Genomic DNA, 26074 nt, shown 5'->3' with positions numbered 1-26074 from the left:
TGCAACGTGGTGTCGGTGGATGGAGCGAGACATGATGTCCCAGATGTGCTCAATTGGATTCAGGTCTGGGGAACGTGCGGGCTAGTCCATAGCCTCAATGCCTTCCTCTTGCAGGAACTGCTGACACACTCCAGCCACATGAGGTCTAGCATTGTCTTGCATTAGGAGGAACCCAGGGCCAACCACACCAGCATATGGTCTCACAAGGGGTCTGAGGATCTCATCTCGGTACCTAATGGCAGTCAGGCTACCTCTGGCAAGCACATGGAGGGCTGTGCGGCCCCCCAAAGAAATGCCACCCCACACCATGACTGACCCACCGCCAAACCGGTCATGCTGGAGGATGTTGCAGGCAGCAGAATGTTCTCCACGGCGTCTCCAGACTGTCACATCTGTCACATGTGCTCAGTGTGAACCTGCTTTCATCTGTGAAGAGCACAAGGCGCCAGTGGCGAAATTGCCAATCTTGGTGTTCTCTGGCAAATGCCAAACGTCCTGCACGGTGTTGGGCTGTAAGCACAACCCCCACCTGTGGACGTCGGGCCCTCATACCTCCCTTATGGAGTCTGTTTCTGACCGTTTGAGCAGACACATGCACATTGGTGGCCTGCTGGAGGTCATTTTGCAGGGCTCTGGAAGTGCTCCTCCTGCTCCTCCTTGCACAAAGGCGGAGGTAGCGGTCTTGCTGCTGGGTTGTTGCCCTCCTACGGCCTCCTCCACGTCTCCTGATGTACTGGCCTGTCTCCTGGTAGCGCCTCCATGCTCTGGACACTACGCTGACAGACACAGCAAACCTTCTTGCCACATCTCGCATTGATGTGCCATCCTGGATGAGCTGCACTACCTGAGCCACTTGTGTGGGTTGTGGACTCCGTCTCATGCTACCACTAGAGTGAAAGCACCGCCAGCATTCAAAAGTGACCAAAACATCAGCCAGGAATCATAGGAACTGAGAAGTGGTCTGTGGTCCCCACCTGCAGAACCACTCCTTTATTGGAGGTGTCTTGCTAAATGCCTATCATTTCCACCTGTTGTCTATTCCATTTGCACAACAGCATGTGACATTTATTGTCAATCAGTGTTGCTTCCTAAGTGGACAGTTTGATTTCACAGAAGTGTGATTGACTTGGAGTTACATTATGTTGTTTAAGTGTTCCCATTATTTTTTTGAGCAGTGTATATTGAGATGATGTGACAGATCATGTTACACTTAGTTTGCACACAGATGGACATTATTTAACGAATTAAATTACTTCTGAAGGTAATTGGTTGCACCAGATCTTATTTAGGGGCTTCATAGCAAAGCGGGTGAATACATATGCACGCACCCCTTTTCCGTTAGTTATTTTTCATTTCACTTCACCAGTGTGGACTATTTTGTATATGTCCATCACATGAATTCCAAGTAAAAATGCATTTAAATTACAGGTTATAAAAATAAGAAAAACACGAAAGGTGTCTGTTTATCCCTGTTCTCTCCTCTCTGCACAGACCATACAAACGCTCCACACCGCGTGGCCGCGGCCACCCTAATCTGGTGGTCCCAGCGCGCACGACCCACGTGGAGTTCCAGGTCTCCGGTAGCCTCTGGAACTGCCGATCTGCGGTCAACAAGGCAGAGTTCATCTCAGCCTATGCCTCCCTCCAGTCCCTCGACTTCTTGGCACTAACGGAAACATGGATCACCACAGACAACACTGCTACTCCTACTGCTCTCTCTTCGTCCGCCCACGTGTTCTCGCACACCCCGAGAGCTTCTGGTCAGCGGGGTGGTGGCACCGGGATCCTCATCTCTCCCAAGTGGTCATTCTCTCTTTCTCCCCTTACCCATCTGTCTATCGCCTCCTTTGAATTCCATGCTGTCACAGTTACCAGCCCTTTCAAGCTTAACATCCTTATCATTTATCGCCCTCCAGGTTCCCTCGGAGAGTTCATCAATGAGCTTGATGCCTTGATAAGCTCCTTTCCTGAGGACGGCTCACCTCTCACAGTTCTGGGCGACTTTAACCTCCCCACGTCTACCTTCGACTCATTCCTCTCTGCCTCCTTCTTTCCACTCCTCTCCTTCTTTTGACCTCACCCTCTCACCTTCCCCCCCTACTCACAAGGCAGGCAATACGCTCGACCTCATCTTTACTAGATGCTGTTCTTCCACTAACCTCATTGCAACTCCCCTCCAAGTCTCCGACCACTACCTTGTATCCTTTTCCCTCTCGCTCTCATCCAACACCTCCCACACTGCCCCTACTCGGATGGTATCGCGCCGTCCCAACCTTCGCTCTCTCTCCCCCGCTACTCTCTCCTCTTCCATCCTATCATCTCTTCCCTCCGCTCAAACCTTCTCCAACCTATCTCCTGATTCTGCCTCCTCAACCCTCCTCTCCACCCTCTCTGCATCCTTTGACTCTCTATGTCCCCTATCCTCCAGGCCGGCTCGGTCCTCCCCTCCCGCTCCGTGGCTCGATGACTCATTGCGAGCTCACAGAACAGGGCTCCGGGCAGCCGAGCGGAAATGGAGGAAAACTCGCCTCCCTGTGGACCTGGCATCCTTTCACTCCCTCCTCTCTACATTTTCCTCCTCTGTCTCTGCTGCTAAAGCCACTTTCTACCACGCTAAATTCCAAGCATCTGCCTCTAACCCTAGGAAGCTCTTTGCCACCTTCTCCTCCCTCCTGAATCCTCCTCCCCCCTCCTCCCTCTCTGCAGACGACTTCGTCAACCATTTTGAAAAGAAGGTCGACGACATCCGATCCTCGTTTGCTAAGTCAAACGACACCGCTGGTTCTGCTCACACTGCCCTACCCTGTGCTCTGACCTCTTTCTCCCCTCTCTCTCCAGATGAAATCTCGCGTCTTGTGACGGCCGGCCGCCCAACAACCTGCCCGCTTGACCCTATCCCCTCCCCTCTTCTCCAGACCATTTCCGGAGACCTTCTCCCTTACCTCACCTCGCTCATCAACTCATCCCTGACCGCTGGCTACGTCCCTTCCGTCTTCAAGAGAGCGAGAGTTGCACCCCTTCTGAAAAAACCTACACTCGATCCCTCCGATGTCAACAATTACAGACCAGTATCCCTTCTTTCTTTTCTCTCCAAAACTCTTGAACGTGCCGTCCTTGGCCAGCTCTCCCGCTATCTCTCTCTGAATGACCTTCTTGATCCAAATCAGTCAGGTTTCAAGACTAGTCATTCAACTGAGACTGCTCTCCTCTGTATCACGGAGGCGCTCCGCACTGCTAAAGCTAACTCTCTCTCCTCTGCTCTCATCCTTCTAGATCTATCGGCTGCCTTCGATACTGTGAACCATCAGATCCTCCTCTCCACCCTCTCCGAGTTGGGCATCTCCGGCGCGGCCCACGCTTGGATTGCGTCCTACCTGACAGGTCGCTCCTACCAGGTGGCGTGGCGAGAATCTGTCTCCTCACCACGCGCTCTCACCACTGGTGTCCCCAGGGCTCTGTTCTAGGCCCTCTCCTATTCTCGCTATACACCAAGTCACTTGGCTCTGTCATAACCTCACATGGTCTCTCCTATCATTGCTATGCAGACGACACACAACTAATCTTCTCCTTTCCCCCTTCTGATGACCAGGTGGCGAATCGCATCTCTGCATGTCTGGCAGACATATCAGTGTGGATGACGGATCACCACCTCAAGCTGAACCTCGGCAAGACGGAGCTGCTCTTCCTCCCGGGGAAGGACTGCCCGTTCCATGATCTCGCCATCACGGTTGACAACTCCATTGTGTCCTCCTCCCAGAGCGCTAAGAACCTTGGTGTGATCCTGGACAACACCCCGTCGTTCTCAACCAACATCAAGGCGGTGGCCCGTTCCTGTAGGTTCATGCTCTACAACATCCGCAGAGTACGACCCTGCCTCACACAGGAAGCGGCGTAGGTCCTAATCCAGGCACTTGTCATCTCCCGTCTGGACTACTGCAACTCGCTGTTGGCTGGGCTCCCTGCCTGTGCCATTAAACCCCTTCAACTCATCCAGAACGACGCAGCCCGTCTGGTGTTCAACCTTCCCAAGTTCTCTCACGTCACCCCGCTCCTCCGTTCTCTCCACTGGCTTCCAGTTGAAGCTCGCATCCGCTACAAGACCATGGTGCTTGCCTACGGAGCTGTGAGGGGAACGGCACCTCAGTACCTCCAGGCTCTGATCAGGCCCTACACCCAAACAAGGGCACTGTGTTCATCCACCTCTGGCCTGCTCGCCTCCCTACCACTGAGGAAGTACAGCTCCCGCTCAGCCCAGTCAAAACTGTTCGCTGCTCTGGCCCCCCCAATGGTGGAACAAACTCCCTCACGACGCCAGGACAGCGGAGTCAATCACCACCTTCCGGAGACACCTGAAACCCCACCTCTTTAAGGAATACCTAGGATAGGATAAGTATTCCCTCTCACCCCCCCTTTAAGATTTAGATGCACTATTGTAAAGTGACTGTTCCACTGGATGTCATAAGGTGAATGCACCAATTTGTAAGTCGCTCTGGATAAGAGCGTCTGCTAAATGACTTAAATGTAATGTAAATGTAAATGTAAATGAATACTTTTGCAAGGCACTATATATATATATATATATATATATATTATATATTTATACACATGCATTTGGAAAAGTATTCAAACCCCTTGACTTTTTTCAAAAATAATATAATAATAATAATATATGCTATTTAGCAGACGCTTTTATCCAAAGCGACTTACAGTCATGTGTGCATACATTCTATGTATGGGTGGTCCCGGGGATCGAACCCACTACCCTGGCGTTACAAGCGCCATGCTCTACCAACTGAGCTACAGAAGGATGTTGTTACGTTAGTCTTATTGTATAAAAAAAAATCCCCTTCATAAATCTACACACCCTGTGGTGACAATGCAAAAACAGCTTTTTAGAATTTTTTGCAAATTATTTAACAATACAAAACTTATATCACATTTACATAAGTACTCAGACCCTTTACTCATTACTTTGTTGAATCACCTATGGAAGAGATTACAGCCTCGAGTCTTCTTGGGTATGACTCGACAAGCTTGGAACACCAGTATTTGGGGGGGTTTCTCCCATTCTTCTCTGCAGAGCCTCTCAAGCTCTGTCAGGTTGGATGGGGAGCTTTGCTGCCCAGCTATTTTCAGGTCTCTCTCTCGAGTTTTTCAGGTCTCTCTCTCTCTCTCTCTCTCTTGTCCCAAAGCCACTCTTGCATTTTCTTGGCTGTGTGCTTAGGGTTGTTGTGAACCTTCAACCCAGTCTGATGTCCTGAGTGCTCTGGAGCAGATTTTCATCAAGGATTTCTCTGTACTTTGCTCCGTTCATCTTTCCTTCGATCTTGACTGGTCTCCCAGTCCCTGCCGCTGAAAATCTTGGTTTCATCAGACCAGAGAATCTTGTTTCTCATGATCTGAGGGTGCTTAAGGTGCCTTTTGGCAAACTCCAAGTGGTCTGTCATGTGCCTTTTACTGAGGAGTGGCTTCCGTCTGGCCACTCTAACATAAAGGCCTGATTGGTGGACTGCTGCAGAGATGGTTGTCCTTCTGGTTCTTGGTCACCTCCCTGACCAAGGCCCTTCTCCCCCTATTACTCAGTTTTCAGGCGGCCAGCTCCAAGAACAGTCTTGATGGTTCCAAACTTCTTCCATTTAAGAATGATGGAGGCAACTGTGTTCTTGGGGACCTTCAATGCTGCAGAATTATTTTGGTACCCTTCCCCAGATCTGTGCCTCGACACAATCCTGTCTTGGAGCTCTATGGACAATTGCTCTGACAGGCACTGTAAACTGTGGGACCTTATATAGACAGGTGTGTGCCTTTCCAAATCATGTCCAATCAATTGAATTTACCATAGGTGATACCATAGTCTTAACGTCAACAGTGAAGAGGCGACTCCGGGATGAGTTCCTTTGTCCAGTGTCTGTGTTCTTTCACCCATCTTAATCTTTTATTTTTATTGGCCAGTCTGAGATATGGCTTTTTCTTTGCAACTCTGCCTAGAAGGCCAGCATCCCGGAGTCGCCTCTTCACTGTTAAAGTTGAGACTGGTGTTTTGCGGGTACTATTTAATGAAGCTGCCAGTTGAGGACTTGTGAGGTGTCTGTTTCTCAAACTAGACACTCTAATGTACTTGTCCTCTTGTTCAGTTGTGCACCAGGGCTTCCCACTCCTCTTTCTATTCTGGTTAGCGCCAGTTTGTGCTGTTCTGTGAAGGGATTAGTACACAGCATAGTACAAGATCTTCAGTTTCTTGGCAATTTCTCGCATGGAATAGCCTTCCTTTCTCAGAACAAGAATAGACTGATGAGTTTCAGAAGAAAGTTATTTGTTTCTGGCCATTTTGAGTCTGCAATCGAACCCACAAATGCTGATGCTCCAGACATTCAACTAGTCTAAAGAAGGCCAGTTGTATTGCTTCTTTAATCAGAAAAACAGATTTCAGCTGTGCTAACATAATTGCAAAAGTGTTTTCTAATGATCAATTAGCTTTTTAAAATGATAAACATGGATTAGCTAACACCACATGCCATTGGAACACAGGAGTGATGGTTGCTGATAATGGGCCTCTGTACGCCTATGTAGATATTCCATAAAAAAAATCTGCCGTTTCCAGCTACAATAGTCATTTACAACATTACCAATGTCTACACTGATTAATTTGATGCTATTTTAATGGACAAAAAATTAGCTTTTCTTTCAAAAACAAGGACATTTTTAAGTGACCCCAACCTTTTGAACGGTACAGTATGTAAATAAGGTATTTCTGTTTTCTATTTTTAATAAATGTTCAAACATTCTGAAAACATGTTTTCATTTTGACATTATGGGGTATTGTGTGTAGTTTGAAGATGATATATTTTTTGTGAATTAACTTAAGAATAAGGCTGTAATGTAACAAAATGTGGAAAAAGTCAAGGGGTCTGAATACTTTTCGAATGCACTGTACATATACACAGACAGTTGAAGTTGGAAGTTTACATACACCTTAGCCAAATACATTTAATCTCAGTTTTTCCACAATTCCTGACATTTAATCCTAGTAAAAAAAATCCTGTTTTAGGTCAGTTAGGATCACCACTTTATTTTATGAATCTGAAATGTCAGAATAATAGTAGAGAGAATGATTTATTTCAGTTTTTTTTCATCACATTCCTAGTGGGTCAGAAGTTTAGATACATTCAATTAATATTTGGTAGCATTGCCTTTAAATTGTTTAACTTAGGTCAAATGTTTAGGGTAGACTTCCACAAGCTTCCCACAATACGTTTTGTGAATTTTGTCCCATTCTTCCTGACAGAGCTGGTGAAACTGAGTCAGGTTTGTAGGCCTTTTTGCTCGCACACGCTCTTTCAGTTCTGCCCACAAATTTTCTACAGGATGAGGTCAGGGCTTGTGATGGCCACTCCAATACCTTGACTTTTGTCACGCCTTGGTCATTGTATTTTGTGTTTTCGTTATATATTTGGTTAGGCCAGGGTGTGACATGGGTTTATGTTATTGTGTTTTCGTATTGGGGTTTATAGTATTTGGGATCGCGGCTGATTAGGGGTGTTGTATAGGCTTGGCTGCCTGAGGCGGTTCTCAATCAGGTGAGTCAGGTGATTCTCGTTGTCTCTGATTGGGAACCGTATTTAGGTAGCCTGAGTTTCGCTTTGTATTTCGTGGGTGATTGTTCCTGTTTCTGTGTAGTTTCACCAGATAGGCTGACTCTTCACCAGATAGGCTGTAATAGGTTTCTTGTTCTGTTTGTTGTTTTTGTATATGTAATAGTTATTTAATGTATCGCGATCTCTTCATTAAAGACATGAGTAACCACTACGCTGCATTTCGGTCCGACTCTCTTTCTACAAACGAAGAACGCCGTTACAGAATCACCCACCACACACAGACCAAGCAGCGTGTTAACAGGCAGCGACAGCTTGAACAGCGAAGGGAGGACGTTATGGACAGCAGAGGCATGGAGTATACGACGTGGGAAGAAATCGACAGGTGGGCGTCCGACCCAGAGAGAGTGCAGGAGCCCGCCTGGGATTCGCTGGAGCAGTGCGAAGAGGGCTATAGGCGAATGGAGTCGAAAAAAAAACACGGCGGCGCAGAGCGAAAACCGAAAGTAACCCCCAAATATTTATTGGGGGAGGGCTCAGAGAGAGAGAGTGGCTGAGTCAGGAGTCAGACCTGAGCCTACTCTCCCTGTTAATTGTGAGGAGCAGCGATATAAGGACTTCTGGTCTTGGGAGATGATATTAGACGGAAAAGGACCCTGGGCTCAGCCTGGAGAATATCGCCGTCCCAAGGAAGAAATAGAGGCGGATAAAAAAAGCGGAGAGGCGCTGGCATGAGGAGGCAGCACGGCGCGGTTGGAAGCCCGAAAAGCAGCCCAAAAAAAATATTGGGGGGGCTTAATGAGAGTATGGCTATGCCAGGTAGGAGACCTGCGCAAACTGCCTGTGCTTACCGGTGGGCTAGAGAGCCCGGGCAGACACCGTGTTATGCTATGGAGCGCACGGTGTTTCCAGTGCGGGTGCATAGCCCGGTGCGGTTCATACCAGCTCTTCGTATTGGCCGGGCTAGAGTGGGCATCGAGCCAGGTAAGCTTGGGCAGGCTCGGTGCTCAAGAGCTCCAGTGCGCCTGCACGGTCCGGTCTATCCAGAGCCACCTCCACACACCAGTCCTCCGGTAGCAGCTCCCCGCACCAGGCTTCCTGTGCGTGTCCTCGCTCCTGTAGCACCAGTTCCAGCACCACGCACCAGGCCTTCTGTGCGCCTCGCCTGTTCAGCACAGCCAGAGCCTTCCTTCCCTCCTGCGCTGTCGGAGTCTCCCGCCTGTTCAGCGCTATCAGAGCCTTCCTCCTCTACAGCGCTACCGGAGCCTCCTGCCTGTTCGGAGCAGCCTGAGCTGTCAGTCTGCTTGAAGCAGCCAGAGCTGCCAGTCTGCAGGGTGCTGTCAGCCTGCATGGAGCAGTCAGAGCTGTCAGTCTGCATGAAGCAGCCAGGGCTGCCAGTCTGCAAGGAGCTGTCAGTCTGCAAGGAGCTGCCAGTCTGCAGGGTGCTGTCAGCCTGCATGGAGCAGTCAGAGCTGTCAGTCTGCATGAAGCAGCCAGAGCTGCCAGTCTGCAAGGAGCTGTCAGTCTGCAAGGAGCTGTCAGTCTGCAAGGAGCTGCCAGTCTGCAGGGTGCTGTCAGCCTGCATGGAGCAGTCAGAGCTGTCAGTCTGTATAAAGCAGCCAGAGCTGTCAGTCTGCCATGATCTTCTAGATCTGCCAGTCAACCAGATTCTTCCAGATCTGCCAGTCAACCAGTCTCTTCCAGATCTGCCAGTCAACCAGTCTCTTCCAGATCTGCCAGTCAACCAGTCTCTTCCAGATCTACCAGTCAACCAGTCTCTTCCAGATCTGCCAGTCAACCAGTCTCTTCCAGATCTGCTAGTCAACCAGAATCTTCCAGATCTGCTAGTCAACCACAATCTTCCAGATCTGCCAGCCAGCCAGGATCTACCGGAGTCTACTACCTGCCTGAGCTTCATCTCAGTACTGTGCTTCCTCTCAGTACTGGGCTTCCTCTCTGTACTGGGCTTCCCCTCAGTTCCGGGCTGCCCCTCAGTTCCGGGCTGCCCCTCAGTTCCGGGCTGCCCCTCAGTCTCAAGCTGCCCCTCAGTCTCGAGCTGCCCCTCAGTCCCCTCAGTCCCGAGCTGCCCCTCAGTCAGTCCCTCAGTCCCGAGCTGCCCCTCAGTCCCGAGCGGCCACTCAGTCCCGAGCTGCCCCTCAGTCCCGAGCTGTCCCTCAGTCCCGAGATGCCCCTCAGTCACGAGCTGCTCCTCAGTTCTGTGGGGTTCTGGGTGAGGACTATTAGGCCATGGTCGGCGGCGAGGGTGGATTATCCCAGGACGCGAAGGGGAGGAACTAGGACTTTAATGGAGTGGGGGCCACATCCTGAGCCGGAACCGCCACCATGGACAGACACCCACCCGGACCCTCCATATGGTTTTGAGGTGCGTCCGGGAGTCCGCACCTTAGGGGGGGGGGGTTCTGTCACGCCTTGGACATTGTATTTTGTGTTTTCGTTATGTATTTGGTTAGGCCAGGGTGTGACATGGGTTTGTGTTATTGTATTTTCGTATTGGGATTTGTAGTATTTGGGATCGCGGCTAATTAGGGGTGTTGTATAGGCTTGGTTGCCTGAGGCAGTTCTCAATCAGAGTCAGGTGATTCTCGTTGTCTCTGATTGGGAACCGTATTTAGGTAGCCTGAGTTTCGCTTTGTATTTCGTGGGTGATTGTTCCTGTCTCTGTGTAGTTTCACCAGATAGGCTGTAATAGGTTTCTTGGTCCGTTTGTTGTTTTTGTATATGTAATAGTTATTTCATGTATCGCGATCTCTTCATTAAAGACATGAGTAACCACTACGCTGCATTTCGGTCCGACTCTCTTTCTACAAACGAAGAACGCCGTTACAACTTTGTTGTCCTTAAGCCATTTTCCACAACTTTGGAAATATGCTTGGGGTCATTGTCCATTTGGAAGACCCATTTACGACCAAGCTTTAGCTTCCTGATTGATGTCTTGAGATGTTGCTTCAATATGTCCACATAATTTTCCCTCCTCATGAACCAGTCCCTCCTGCAGCGAAGCACCCCCACAACATGATGCTGCCACCCCCGTGCTTCACGGTTGGGATGGTGTTCTTCAGCTTGCAAGCCTCCCCCTTTTTCCTCCAAACATAACGATTGTCATTATGGCCAAACAGTTCTATTTTTGTTTCATCAGACCAGAGGACATTTATCCAAAAAGTATGATATTTGTCCCCATTTGCAGTTCTTTGTCCCCCAAACCGTAGTATGGCTTTTTTTATGGTGGTTTTGGAGCAGTGGCTTCTTCCTTGCTGAGAGGCCTTTCAGGTTATGTCGATATAAGACTTGTTTTACTGTGGATATAGATACTGGAGGAAACAGGCACAAAAGTATCTTCACAAGGTCCTTTGCTCTTGTTCTGGGATTGATTTGCACCAAAGTACGTTAATCTCTAGGAGACAGAACACGTCTCCTTCCTGAGCTGTATGACGGCTGCGTGGTCCAATGGTGTTTATACTTGTGTACTGTTGTTTGTACAGATGAATGTGGTACCTTCAGGCATTTGGACATTTCTCCCAAGGATGAACCAGACTTGTGGAGGTGTATAATTGTTTTTCTGAGGTCTTGGCTGATTTCTTTTGATTTTCCCATGATGTCAAGCAAAGAGGCACTGAGTTTGAAGGTAGACCCCGAAATACATCCACAGGTACACCTCCAATTGACTCAAATGATGTCAATTAGCCTATCAGAAGCTTCTAAAGCCATGACTTAATTTTCTGGAATTTTCCAAGCTGTTTAAAGGCACAGTTAACTTAGTGTATGTAAACTCCTGACCCACTGGAATTGTGATACAGTGAAATAATCTGTCTGTAAACAATTGTTGGAAAGATTACTTGTGTCATGCACAAAGTAGATGTTCTACCCGACTTGCCAAAACTATAGTTTGTTGACAAGCAATTTGTGGAGTGGTTGAAAAACGAGTTTTAATGACTCCAACTTAAGTGTATGTAAACTTCCGACTTCAACTGTACATACATGCATTGGCGATTTTAGTATGTAAATAATAATAATAATAATAATATATGCTTTAGGTGGGGGGGTGGTCCCGGGAAAAAAAGCGCCATGCTCTACCAACTGAGCTACAGGACCACGTAAATCTTGGTGGGGGGAAAAAAAAGAAAGTTGGATGCATGCGAGCAAAGCCACTCCACAATACAACACTAAACAATATAGGAATTGCCATGTTGGGCCCACAAACGGTTAGGGCCTACATAAAGCTGTCCCAACAGCAGTCCCAAAGTCTTACCACTGTTCCACCTGGCTATCAGTGGTGCCTTGTCTGGCAGCAAAACAGTTCAGTTCATTCAGCCTCATTTACTGCCATTAACAAGGGGCATATAAGCAGACAATGAAAGCTCTTACAATATTCTATGTTTACATTTCTCTAAAACAGGTTATAGGCTACATGTGCACCACCAAGTCAGAACAGTAGGCGTAATTAAATTATTTGGGTGAGGCACATGAGCTACTAACATCTTACTACACAACATACACTTAGTATTACATTCTTAGCTACAGTATACATATCTCCCTGGCATATTACATCATTTATGCAGTAGCATACAATACATTTTTGGACTCACCTTGTTCTGGTGTTCTCACTTGAACAGGAAGGCGCCGCAAATTGTATCATCAAAGTCTGGCATTCTCTGGATTCATGGTGCTTTCAAAACAACTGGGAACACTGAAAAAAATATGGTTGAGTCATGACAATGTCATTGATCTTTAGGTCGCAGCTCTCAAAAGAGGCCTGATTTACAATTTCCCAGTCGAAGCTTGTGTATTCCTGGCTTCCCAGTTGTCTTGAACTCATAGAAGTCACATTTTCGCAGTTCTGTGTTAACAGTTGTTTTGAGCACGATACAAATCATGCTTCATTAACAGAATGCCCGATGTTGAATGTTTATCATTTTGAATTTGTGATTTCCAACTTGTTCTGTAATGTTTATGTCCAATGGCCAATGACCACCGATACGTTTTATCTATGATTTCTCTTCAGTTTTTCTCTTCAAGGATGAAACATTATTTGCCAGTAGATTGTCGACTTTATTCATGTTGATGACTGCTAGCTAAGATTTTGAAAGTATGATGTCAAAGCTACTGTAGATATAACGTGATTTGACATAATTTTATCTGTGGCCAATGACCTTGAGCCTTCTTGGATAGGCACTTCTAATGTAACTTTATGGCAGCACCCAAGGTGCTAGAATTTTTTACATCTACCCTTAGACTTGGCAGTGACGTAATGTCCCCATGAGTGACAAACACTGAGCCAATCATGGCGTAATGCTCTGTATTTTCTGCTGGCTTGCCCCACCACATACATACATACATACATACATACATACATACATACATACATACATACATACATACATACATACATACATACATACATACATACATACATACATACATACATACATACATACATACATACATACATACATACATACATACATACATACATACATACATACATACAGTATATATATATATATGTATACAACCAGTTAAAGGTTGTGTTATTCCATGTGTTATTCAATCGTTTTTATGTTTTCACTATTATTCTGCAAATGAGAAAATAATAAAAATAAAGAAAAACCCTTGAATGAGTAGGTGTGTCCAAACCTTTTACTGGTACTGTACATATGTATACATATACTTACTGTACACGGTATACATACACATACATACATAACATCTACAGAAAAATTAAACAAGGCATTTGAACTGTCTATCATTTGAATAATGCGCAGAACCTTGTAAACACATGCAAGAGGTCAAGAAAGTATGCATGTTTCTGTGGATGCATGTTTATCTTGTACACATGCTTCAGGTGATAGAAATCTGAACGCCCTACCAGCGCTTTGAAAGCTGATGTCGTTATACTTTCCTGTGGATATATTGTCTCACCTTCCTACAACCAAAAGGACCAACCGCGCAGACAAACGTACTTTAAAATGGTATTTTATTCATCATTCTGGCTTGTAGAGATCGTGAGAGGAAACTTTCTGTTATGCAGGTGAGTGAGGACCCAAAAGCGACTTAACAGAAACAGAGTTTATTCAAGTCCAAACAGAAAATAACAAATCCTGAATCCTTAACAGGAAATGTCCAAACGGGGATAACAGAAATCCTCTAGTTTGTAGAGGGGAATAACAGGATAAGCGGCCACAGACTGCAGGTCGCTTCGGGTAGGCGCAGGCCGTAGCTGACAGAGACACCTGCTCACACGCAGCATCTGATGAAGGCAAAAACACGACAGGACGGAACAAGAACACAGCACAGCAAACAAGGATCCGACAAGGACAGAAGCAGAAACAGAGAGAAATAGAGACTTAATCAGAGGGCAAAATAGGGGACAGGTGTGAAAGAGTAAACAAGGTCGTTTAGGAGAATGAGGAACAGCTGGGAGCAGGAACGGAACGATAGAGAGAGAGAGGGATAGAAACCTAATAAGACCAGCAGGGGGAAACGAATAGAAGAGAAAGCACAGGGACAAGACATGACAATACATGACACTTTCCTGATTGAAACGCTCATTTCTACCCGACAGAACGTAATTCAACGTCAGGTTTCCAGTCAAAGCAGATGTATACTTGGATGAAGATGTTTTAAGCATGAAGATAGTATATCACAGGTTAATGATAGTCATTATGTTAAAGTCTCTCTGTGCTTTGATAGGTATCAGCAGATTCTTCACAGAAACCTGGTCTATCTGGCCACGATAGCAGATTCTAATCAGAACATGCAGTCACTGTTACCTGCGGTAAGTCAGCATGGAGTTACGCAATTTAGTCATTTCTTTCTCTCTCTCTCGTTATCTCTCAATTTCTCTCACCACACACCTCTCTTTTAATGTCTTTCTTCCTCCCTCACCCTTAGAGCTGTTATTTTTCTGTAACACAATTCTCGAGAGATGTAAATTCACATCTCTCCTCTCTTTCTTTTTTTCCAGCCTCCTACCCCTAACATGGGGAGTATGGGTCCTGGAGGGATGGGGCAGAACGGGGGCAGTGGCCCATACACTTCCAGAGCAACCTCAACGACGCCATGACACCTGGCCTGCCCCCCTCCTCCATGATGCAGAGTCAGATGAGCAATGGTGAGACCCCCATCTCCCCACACGAACACACACACCTCCATCCACACACACTCACACACCTTTGTCTGTACGTGTGTACAATCTCACTGCTGGTTTCTCTGCTCAACTGACTGTCTGCTGCATGGTCTGTCTGTCTGACCCTCCAATTCACCCCCTATAGCTTGGCAGCATCTCGGATCTCAAGTCTTCTCATCTCTGCAGACATCATTTTATGGGTGCATATTGATAGTTTAAAGTGGCTTCTTATTCTAATATCTTCATAATCTTCTTCAGCTGCACTGATCCCTTAAGACATTACAAATGGATGCAATTTGGCAGATGCTAACTGTGCATTTACTTTCACCTGGCCAGTTCTCTCATGGTATTGCACATTAAGGAATGGAAAAATGGAGAGGAAGCCACTTTAGACTATTGAGATGCACCTTTATGTATCCATACAGGTCTTTTTCCTCTTGTCAATCTGTCCCTCCATGTTTCCAGTAATTCTTCTCTCGTTAAGTGTCTCTGCATAATCCCAGCACCCCAAACCTCTTAATTTAGTCCTACACGAGCCTCCTGTGGTGTAGCGATGAACTGAATGTGTTGCGTTTCCATGGTGCCTGTGGCCATGGTGGCATTACGTGTGCCTGAGGGTCCGGCTGCTTTGACTGCTCAGTGTGTTGTCAGGCCCCAGCCATGCTCCCATGCTGCAGCAGCAGCAGCATGCGGATCAGACACAGTCGGCTGGGCCCTCCTCCACGTCCCTCAGCCTGCCGGCCAGCACCCACAGCTCAGCCTTGGGCTACAGCCACCCCGTGCCCTCCTCTTCCCAGGGCAGCATGGTCCAGGGGCCTGGCCCAAGCCCAGGCTACGGTTCTTCCTCTTCTTCCTCCTCCCGCAGCAACCTCAACATGCAGTCCAACCCAGGTGAGCCAGCCAGGTGCGGAGGAACCAGAGACCAAGGACCAGTGGCATAGCAATAAGCCATCAAAGCCAATGATATTCAATAATTGAAAAAACAATTCCTTTGGCAATACATGATTTCTAATTTGGCTGTTCTATTTTGCTTGCCTCTAGTGAGTCTTGTTGCTAAGTACGTTACTAGTTAATGACGAGTCCACTCCTAGCTCAGGGAGTGTGATTGGCCAGCCCCCACTGCAGTAAATGTCAGAGCTCTGGAGGGGAAGGGGGGATGATCAAGGAGAAAGGGAAGCTGAGAGGATGAACAGATGTGAATCTGAGTGGAGTGTATTCTGGAGTTTGAGTGAGGTTGTAGTTTTGGCCTAGCTCTCAGCAGGGCAAAGAGAGGGAGGGAGCGATAGGGAGTTGTGCTCTCTCTGAGGATTCTAGAAAATGACGATTGTATTGATTTAGACAGGACACCAGTGAATGATTGACTGATCCAGGGAACCCTGAAGGTATTCCACCTCCACAACTCTTCCACATCGTTCTCTATAACCTCCCTTCTCTTCCCTAGCTTTTAGAAAACCTTCTCTAGTCTTTATACGCTTGAACTTCACAATCCATAACCTCCGAATATCGCATTGTCCTGTATGAACGACAAGAAGATCCAAACATATTCAGTTCATCAGACTGTTAGGCATCCCCTTCCTCCCTCTGGAGTCTAGTATCGTCCCCAATCCCAGTCACCACCCTGCTTCAGGCTCTCCTCTCCTCTCCTGACCTCTAACCCCTGACATGCATCCCTGCAGCCCGCCCTCGTCTCCCTGGTAGTCAATGTGTATTTATCTCTGTTTTATGCACTGACCCCTCTCTGGCTTCTTTTGCATTTACTGCAGAGATTTACTCCCCCAATTTCTGTTCTGGTTATTAATGATGATGACAATAATGAAGACGATGATGATGTTGACATAGGGGTGTGTGTGTTGATGAATAACGGCCCTTCCCCCCACCATCCTCTAGTCTCCATGATGCAGCAGCCTCATTACCCGTCGTCCCAGACTGGGGCCGGGCAGCAGCACTACCAGGGCCAACAGACTGCTATGGGCATGTTGGGGCAGAGCGGACAAGGCAACAGTATGGTGAGCCAGAGGCCCATGGGGACTTACCGACCCACACAGCAGGGTAGGTGACCATGTCTTTCTCTGTGTTCCTACAGGCTGCTGCGGTTTGGTTAAGAGCTGCAGGGGCATGCTAAGTCTGCAGGGATGCATGTGGCTCACTGTGGTCTATCGGTGGAGAAGATGGCTGTATGGTTTTGAGTGTAGGTGATTACTTGTGAAAGATGTAGCCAAAGTGAATGCAAAGGACATGGATGTGGGTGAAACTTTGAGATGTTAATAGTTAGCAGGCGTTTAGGAAGTGTGCGCCTAAAAACAGACTATGATATGTAGGGTGGATGTAATCTGTCTATGATGCACGTACGTTACCATGGTATCGCAGGTGTGTAGCCTAGAGGATCTGACCTATGGTAATGGTCTGCCAATGACTTTAGGAAGAAGCAGACTGAAGATTTATGGCTGTTGTCACTTGAAGTCCCAGTCTCTGTAAATCACTTTACCCACGCTGTGTCAGCATGTGCCTAAAAATAGTCCCCAAACATCCCCTTGTTTGGTGTGGGATGTGGGCTAGACACGTTCCTCACAGAGACTCGTCAGTAGCTTGTCTGTACTGGATTTCTGAGACACTGTCTCCAGGGCAACAGAGGTCACTAGCCCCGGGTTGTATGGTGTGACTTACCCTGGTCTTATCCCAGCTTGTCCAGGTACAGTCACTGGGTCCTGTCTACATGGACTGTATTGTTCTGACTCCGAGTTGGGTTAAGTGACCAGCTCACAAGCCATCCTTTGATTGGTCGAATGGTTGTTGCTAAGGCGCTTCTCTCGACTGTGTCTGATGATATTGGGTATTGTATTATCGGATATCACGCTTGGAGATTGTCTTTCTAACACTGTCAGACTTTTTTTGTGGCAAATTGTTGCCGGTGTAAAGTTCATCTCTGACAATGGATATTTATCAACGGGAATGTAATAAGACTTTGTTTTGCCATGGAAGATGCTTTCTTCTCTAGCTGTTGACTGCTGTGATAATGGTCCTTTAGAATTACGTCATAGGATCAATATGTTGTAGAATATTTATATTTTGCGAGACTGCGAGTTTCTATCTTGCAGATATAACGATATTTCCAGCAATACATTTGGCAACAGAATTTTTTTTTTTTTTAGTTGGTAGTTTGTGATGTAAAAGGAAGGAATGGCATCTGTAGTTTTTGCAGACCACCAACAACACCACCAAGACCAACACCACCAATAACACCACCAAGACCACCACCAACACCACTGCTTTCTCATAGGAATCTATAATTTTTCAGATCATGGTTTGGATAGGGCTGAACATTCTGAAATGAGAATGATTGGACTCAAATGGCAGCCAAAATCCTTCACTTCTTTGATGAATTTTCTTCCCAACACAAGCATTATCAATTCACATTTCAGATAGAGTAGGGAATAGCCATCCTTCGGAACAAAATAAGTGAAAACCAGAATACGTGTGTTTCAACAAAGAGACTTCAGTTTACTTACCGCCTCCTACACTATCATTTACATTACATTTACATTTAAGTCATTTAGCAGACGCTCTTATCCAGAGCGACTTACAAATTGGTGCAATCACCTTATGACATCCAGTGGGACAGTCACTTACAATAGTGCATCTAAAACTTAGGGGGGGTGGGGTGAGAGGGATTACTTAACCTATCCTAGGTATTCCTTAAAGAGGTGGGGTTTCAGGTGCCTCCGGAAGGTGGTGATTGACTCCGCTGTCCTGGCGTCGTGAGGGAGTTTGTTCCACCAGTCTAATTCTACTTGAACTTCAGTCATTCAACCACAAAAAAATCTTCTCATGACATCATTTAGCACCCATATGACGCCACTTCTCCTCTCCCTCACTCTCATACGCACAGACACACACTCATGCGCATACTAATGCACGCAGGCACGCATTGTGCATCTCTCACTCTCGTGCCTCTCGTTCTCTCTCACAGTCACACACATTTTGCTATTCTATCCTCATGGGGAGCTATTTTCCCTAACCTTAACCCCAGCCCTAAACCTAACTAGAGTAACCACTTACTCTAATTGTAACCCTAACCGCTATTCTTAAAATAGCCTTTGTCTTCATGGGGATGTGGGAAATGTCCCCACAAGGAAGAATTGTCCTTGTTTTAACTTCCTTGTAGGGACTTTGGGGGATTTAAGGTCACACACACACACACATTTGTTTTACTATCCTTGTGGGGACCAAACAATTGAATAACAAATCCTATTTTACCTAACCCTTAAGCCCTAACCCTAACTCCTAACCTTAATTCTAACCCCCAAGCCTAAAATAGTAATTTTCCTTCATGGAACCGGTGAAATGTCCACACTTGTCTGAATTTTCCTTGTTTAATATTGTTGTGAGGACTTCTGGTCCCCAGAAGGATAGTAAAACCAAACACGCAGACACTCCCCTCCAACTCTCCAACTCCCAAAGTGTCCTGGCCCAGCCTCCTTTAGTCACCAACAGAGCCCCATTGGTCGGACCAGCTGATTAACCAATCCTGGTGTCGCCTGTCTTGCAGGATGTGCACTGCAGTACATGGGACAAGACGAGTTCTACGGAGAGCAGTATGGACACACTCAGAGCTCCAGTGAGCCCATAAACCAGCAGTATTACCCTGATGGTAATCATTCAGAGCCTTGACCCTCACACACACAACCACTCCAAACACATACACACCTTTCAGACATCTCAATCAAACACACACACACACATACATGCCTTCCTGTCTGTGTTATCCCACTGCCCTGTCTTCAGCGCTGAACTCAATAAATCAATCCTCTGGCTTCTTGTCTTTTCTTTATCTTCTTGTGGGAGTTTAATGGGAGTCTTTTGTACGGTCATAATATGGATGGATTATGATTGTTATGGCAAAGTGCAGAGGTTGGTCCCAGAACTGTTACCTCCTGGTGTGTCTCTGTTAATAGTGTTCCCCTTTGGTGTACCTAAACTTGCAGTTGGTCCCAGAGATTTCCCAAAGCCCCAACTGATTGTAGGGTGTTTGTGTGTGCTTTGTTTAAATGTGAGTTTGTATTTGAGTGTCCGAGGCACGGCAAATGTCTGTTTGTGCTCTTGTCATCTTATGGGTGCACACCTATGTATGTATACGCTTTATGAACTGTGAGAGGACCAAGCTCTCTATAGCATATGTGTGAGAACCCACATTGTTTATAATAGAGTGGTTTTGGCACGTGCTCATTCCTGCCCACTCCAGGTCATGCCGAGTACTCCTACCAACAGTCGTCCTACGGCGAACAGGGCTATGAGAGGCCCTTTGACGAGTCCTCACAGCACTACTACGAAGGAGGTATGTTCCCAAACCACATCAGACTCATGCCTAATAAGCATAAAGGTTGTGATAGTATTGTAGCTGCTAGCTATCTGCCACACTAGACCTAATCTCAGACACCCAGAATTAAAATATAGCAGATGCTTGATTACTATTTATGTTATGTGCATCTGTCCACAAGGAACTACAGTCCTCTTAATACAAGTCTGAAGTCAATCTTGAAGAAGTTACATCCCTACTTCTGACCCCCAGGCAACTCCCAGTACAGTCAGCAGCAAGCCCAGTACCAGCATGGCTCAGGTCAGCAGCAGCCCTTCAGCCAACAACAGTACACCTCACAGCAGGGCTACAGCACACAGCAACAGGGCTATGGTAAGGAACACACACACAGGTGCTCACTTGCCTATGTTTTGCTATGGACATGTTGATGCAGATGGTTGGGAATTTAACATTAAATCAGTAAATTGGTATTTTGAGAAGATTATTGTTTTACTGTTACATCTGTCAGAGTGATTGAATACTTGGTTGACTGACTGATTTGGTCTCCAGGTCCAGGTCAGGGTGCGTCGTCCCAGTACTCCCAGTACCAGCAGGGTCAGGGCCAGCAGTATAGCTCCTACCGCTCCTCCCAGGCTGCCCCTGGGGCACAGACACAGAGGCCCTACGCTTACGAACAGGTACAGCTACAGCTACCCCTGACCCCACGTTTTGAGGAGGACGGTGCTGTCCAACCAAACATTGGGTAAATTGGGCAACTCACACCGCAAATTACCACAATGGCGATGCCCATGGGTTGCTTTTAATCATGAGAAAGTATTAATGATCGAAAGTATTCCCCATCTCACGCTGACCTGAAATGACTAAAGATTTGTGTTTTCTTTTCTACCTCCCACTCCCTTAGGGTCAATATGGAAACTACCAGCAATAAGGCACCACCTCCTGGGCAAACTGGTGGACAGGTTAGGCAAGGGAACAGTTCTGTGAATGCCCCTTAACAGTCATGTGTAAACCAGTCTGAGTAAATTAGTTAGATTAAGCTCTGAATCCTTTTAGTTTGCTGAGAGACATATTAGAAGGCTAGAATATCAGCTCCATTGTCCGCTTATTCACTATTTTCTAGCTGAATAGAGGTAAACTGGTTCAGGAGATCCTGTATGAAGCACCTCTCATCTCTGCTTTCTCTCCTCACCCTCTATAAGAGGCTTTGAATTAGGGGGGTATCTGGTAACAAGTCGGGGCATCCTCAATAGTATTATTATATTAACATGGGCACTATATGTGTTTTAAACTCATGTGAAATTTTAAACCTGCCTCTAAATGTCTTCCTTCCTTGGTCTGTGACCTCTATCAGCCTCTACCTGGCTCCTCATATCCTCCCTTTCTGTCTTTGTTCTTCACAGGGTGCACAATACAAGTACTATCCTCTCTTTAAGAATGTAATTGGAAATGTGCCAATTAGGTTGTTCACATTTACATAAGATTGATCTAATATCATACAATCAGCATCTATTATTCAGTGTAGAGAATAACTTAAGAGTTGACTCTTGATAAGTGTACTTTGATTAAGGTGAAAATGGGGCTTGTCGGTGGTGTTCAACCTGTCTTTAGGTTGTGTGTTTTTAAATCTGTGAAGTTGTGTGGGTCAGTCAGTGTGTGGTGTGACAGACTGTTTTGTGTTAACACTCTCTTTGTGTAAGAAGAACCAATGTTTTAGTAAGGTAATAGACACAATAGCTGGTGAATTGACAAGTGTGCATCAACTACACTACATTGCCAAAAGTATGTGGACATCTGCTCATCGAGACTGCCAGATGGTGAAGCGTGATTCATCACTCCAGAGAAAGTGTTTCCACTGCTCCAGAGTCCAATGGCGGTGAGCTTTATACCACTCCAGCCGACGCTTTACATTGCATATGTTGATCTTAGGCTTGTGTGCGGCTGCTCGACCATGGAAACCAATTTCACGAAGCTCCCGATGAACAGTTATTGTGCTGACATTGCTTCCAGAGGCAGTTTGGAACTCAGTAGTGAGTGTTGCAACTTCAGCTTCTGTCAGTCCCGTTCTGTGAGCTTGTGTGGCCTACTACTTCGCGGCTGAGCCGTTGTTACTCCTAGACGTTTCCACTTCACAATAACAGCACTTACAGTTCACCGGGGCAGCTCTAGCAGGGCCGAAATTTGACAAACTGACTTGCTAGAAAGGGGGCATCCTATGAAGGTGCCATGTTGAAAGTAACTGAGCTCTTCAGTAAGGCCATTCTACTGCCCATGTTTGTGTAGGGAGATTGTATGGCTGTGTACTCGACTTTATACAGCTGTCAGCAACGGGTGTGGCTAAAATAGCCGAATCCACTCATTTGATGGGGTCCACATACTTTTGTATATATAGTGTATCAACACCATCATAATCTCATCACATAATACAGTATGGAAAATACATGTCCATGATCAACCCCTTTTGTTCAAATTTGGTCTGATTGCCTTTCTATTTTTTAACTAAGTGTTTTTTTAAATAAGCTAAATCATTTAACTTTTATATGGTATATTGGAACTTTTTCCATCCTATATTTATTTATCAATTAATTTTATTTAATTATCAGATGTTTCAGTATTTATTATTCTGTTTCATTCTCTGTAATGCACTTTTATTTATCATAATGTCATTCAAGTTGTTTCTAAGAAATGATTTCCAAACAGAAGAATGTGTTTGGCAATCGGTACAACACCTTTTCAATACGAGCAATACAGTCAGTCATTGGAGCAGAGTGATATTATCAGTAGGCTTGTAATTAGATTTTCTGTGTGCTACCACACATTTTTGAGTCTATAGCCTATTAGAGTACAAAAATGAAAGTCTTATTAGCAATGTGTCTTGCTGAATACATAACCCAAAGTATTATTGTTGGCAATTGGTTTGGATTTTGCTTCAACTGTCTTAGCCCATATGAATGGATTTTTCATTTTTTTTTAAATTATTGTGGAAGGACCACTAGAGGGCAGGCTGGGCTCATGGATAGTAGCCCAACAAAGCATGGGAGACAAGGTAACCAGAGTCAATTAAGCACAGCTGACGGTACTAATGAGATACTCTCCTTCCCCTATAAAAGAGAGAATGGAACCAGCAGAGAAGGGGGAAACTATCTCTGGAAGATGGCCACCGAGAGAGAGAAGCTGTGCTGAAAGAACCATGAAGACGGTGACAAACCCATGATTTATGTTTGTTGTAGTTTAAAGATTATCCTATTGTGTTCTTGTTTCATCTGGAGAAGATGTGTTTTTTTCCTTGGAAGATTTTTCATTGATTATGTAAATGTTTTTGTTGACAAAATACCCTCAATAGAGAACAGTGTTCAATCAGAAAAACCTACTCCTGACTCGTTTATTCCACCTTCCCGCTTTAGAGTGACGCCTAATTACTTGGTACGCTCACATTATGTTTTTACGAAATGTATGTCGTCATAGCCTATGTCTGTGAGTGCATATGACATACTGACATATTTGGTTTCCAGCAACTAAAAAGTTTGCCATTTGTCTTGCTCAATAGACTATATTTGACATGATCATAGATCAAGTTCGGAGGTAAGGCCTTAGTGTTATAGAAGACAATTGTCAAATCAGTTTGTCACACAAACACATTGCCTTATTATTTATTGACAAAGTACAATAAAGAGATTTTGTAAAAAGATTTTGTGGTGGTTTTTATTTAACTCAAAAGATTTAATAATTTTTGAAAATCATGGTATGTTTTGTTGTATAGGCCACCATTAATATATCCCCTGTAATAATCGTAGTAATGTCAGACTAGAACTTTTCTATATGGTGCTGAAATGATATGAATCTCAAAAGGGGACAGCACAACTCATTACACCTGGAAGTTGCCATAACTTACCAAGACAGCGGGAATATCTGCTCACCTGTATGTTAAATTAACTATACAGTGACAATCATAGGCTTCTTTAAATTGCATAATAATGTATTATTATCGCTAGCCGTGTCCTCAGAGCATGTGCAGACCAGCTGGCTGGAGTGTTTCCAGACATATTCAATCTCCTTTCCCAGTCTGCTGTCCCCACTTGCTTCAAGATGTCCACCATTGTCCCTTTACCCAAGAAAGCAAAGGTAACTGAACTAAATGACTATCGCCCCGTAGCACTCACTTCTGTCATCATGAAGTATTTTGAGAGGCTAGGTAAGGATCATATCACCTCCACATTACTTGATACTCTAGACCCACCTCAATTTGCATACCACCCCAATAGATCCAGACAATACAATTGCAGTCACACTGCCCTATCTCATCTGGACAAGAGTAGTCCCCGTGAATAGTCCCTGCGAATAACATCGAATAGTCCCTGTGATATGCAACTGTTCAGAGAAGTCAGGAACCAATACACACAGTCAGACAGGAAAGCAAAGGCAAGCTTTTTCAAAGAGAAATTTGCATCCTGTAGCTCAAACTCTAAAAAGTTTTGGGACACTAAAGTCAATGGAGAACAAGAGCACCTCCTCCCAGCTGCCCACTGCTCTGAGGCTAGGTAACACGGTCACCACCGATAAATCCATGATAATCTAACATTTCAATAAGCATTTCTCTATGGCTGGCCATGCTTTCCTCCTGGTTACCCCAGCCAACAGCTCTGTCCCCCCCGCAGCTACTTGCCCAAGCCACCCCATCTTCTCCTTCACCCAAATCCAGATTGCAGATGTTCTGAAAGAGCTGAAAAACCTGGACCCTGGGCTAGACAATCTGGACCCTCTATTTCTAAAACTATCCGCCGCCATTGTTGCAACCCCTATTACCAGTCTGATAAACCTCTCTTTCGTATCGTCCGAGATCCCTAAAGATTGGAAAGCTGCCGCGGACATCCCCCTCTTCAAAGGGGGTAACACTCTCAAACTGTTATAGACCTGTATCCATCCTGCCCTGCCTCTCTAAAGTCTTCGAAAGCCAAGTTAATAAACAGATCACTGACCATTTCGAATCCCACCGTACCTTCTCCACTGTGCAATCCGGTTTCCGAGCTGGTCACGGGTGCACCTCAGCCACGCTCAAGGTCCTAAACGATATCTTTAACCGCCATCGACAAGAAACATTACTGTGCAGCCGTATTCATTGATCTGGCCAAGGCTTTCGACTCTGTCAATCACCACATCCTCATCGGCAGACTCGACACCCTTGGTTTCTCAAATGATTGCCTCGCCTGGTTCACCAACTACTTCTCTGATAGAGTTCAGTGTGTCAAATCGGAGGGTCTGCTGTCCGGACCTCTGGCAGTCTCTATGGGGGTGCCACAGGGTTAAATTCTTGGACCGACTCTCTTCTCTGTATACATCAATGATGTCGCTCTTGCTGCTGGTGAGTCTCTGATCCACCTCTACGCAGACGACACCATTCTGTATCCTTCTGGCCCTTCTTTGGACACTGTGTTAACAACCCTCCAGGCAAGCTTCAATGCCATACAACTCTCCTTCCGTGGCCTCCAATTGCTCTTAAAGACAAGTAAAACTAAATGCATGCTCTTCAACCGATCGCTGCCTGCACCTGCCCGCCTGTCCAACATCACTACTCTGGACGGCTCTGACTTAGAATACATGGACAACTTCAAATACCTAGGTGTCTGGTTAGACTGTAAACTCTCCTTCCAGACCCGCATCAAACATCTCCAATCCAAAGTTAAATCTAGAATTGGCTTCCTATTTCGCAACAAAGCTTCCTTCACTCATGCTGCCAAACATACCCTTGTAAAACTGACCATCCTACCAATCCTTAACTTCGGCGATGTCATTTACAAAATAGCCTCCAATACCCTACTCAACAAATTGGATGCAGTCTATCACAGTGCAATCCGTTTTGTCACCAAAGCCCCATATACACCATTGCCACCTGTACTCTCTCGTTGGCTGGCCCTCGCTTCATACTCGTTGCCAAACCCACTGGCTCCATGTCATCTACAAGACCCTGCTAGGTAAAGTCCCCCTTATCTCAGCTCACTGGTCACCATAGCAACATCCACCTGTAGCACG

At 45.9% G+C, this 26074-nt stretch overlaps 1 protein-coding gene across 1 annotated transcript in view; it reads left to right on the top strand.

Annotated features, from left to right (window-relative positions):
• LOC124045425 (calcium-responsive transactivator-like) overlaps positions 1 to 21944 on the top strand; it is a 30108-nt gene extending 8164 nt beyond the window's left edge. The window contains 10 exon segments of the mRNA XM_046364717.1: positions 14301 to 14385; positions 14575 to 14632; positions 14635 to 14721; positions 15388 to 15627; positions 16624 to 16785; positions 19283 to 19384; positions 19976 to 20068; positions 20303 to 20422; positions 20600 to 20727; positions 20952 to 21944. Coding sequence (XP_046220673.1) covers positions 14301 to 14385; positions 14575 to 14632; positions 14635 to 14721; positions 15388 to 15627; positions 16624 to 16785; positions 19283 to 19384; positions 19976 to 20068; positions 20303 to 20422; positions 20600 to 20727; positions 20952 to 20978 — 1102 coding nt within the window. The 3' untranslated portion in view covers positions 20979 to 21944.
• The last annotated feature ends 4130 nt before the right edge of the window (positions 21945 to 26074 follow it).

The sequence above is a fragment of the Oncorhynchus gorbuscha genome, linkage group LG10 (genome assembly GCF_021184085.1).
Source record: "Oncorhynchus gorbuscha isolate QuinsamMale2020 ecotype Even-year linkage group LG10, OgorEven_v1.0, whole genome shotgun sequence".
Lineage (NCBI taxonomy): Eukaryota > Metazoa > Chordata > Actinopteri > Salmoniformes > Salmonidae > Oncorhynchus > Oncorhynchus gorbuscha.
Note: the sequence above shows the minus strand (reverse complement) of the source record. Positions and strands in the feature narration are given on the sequence as shown.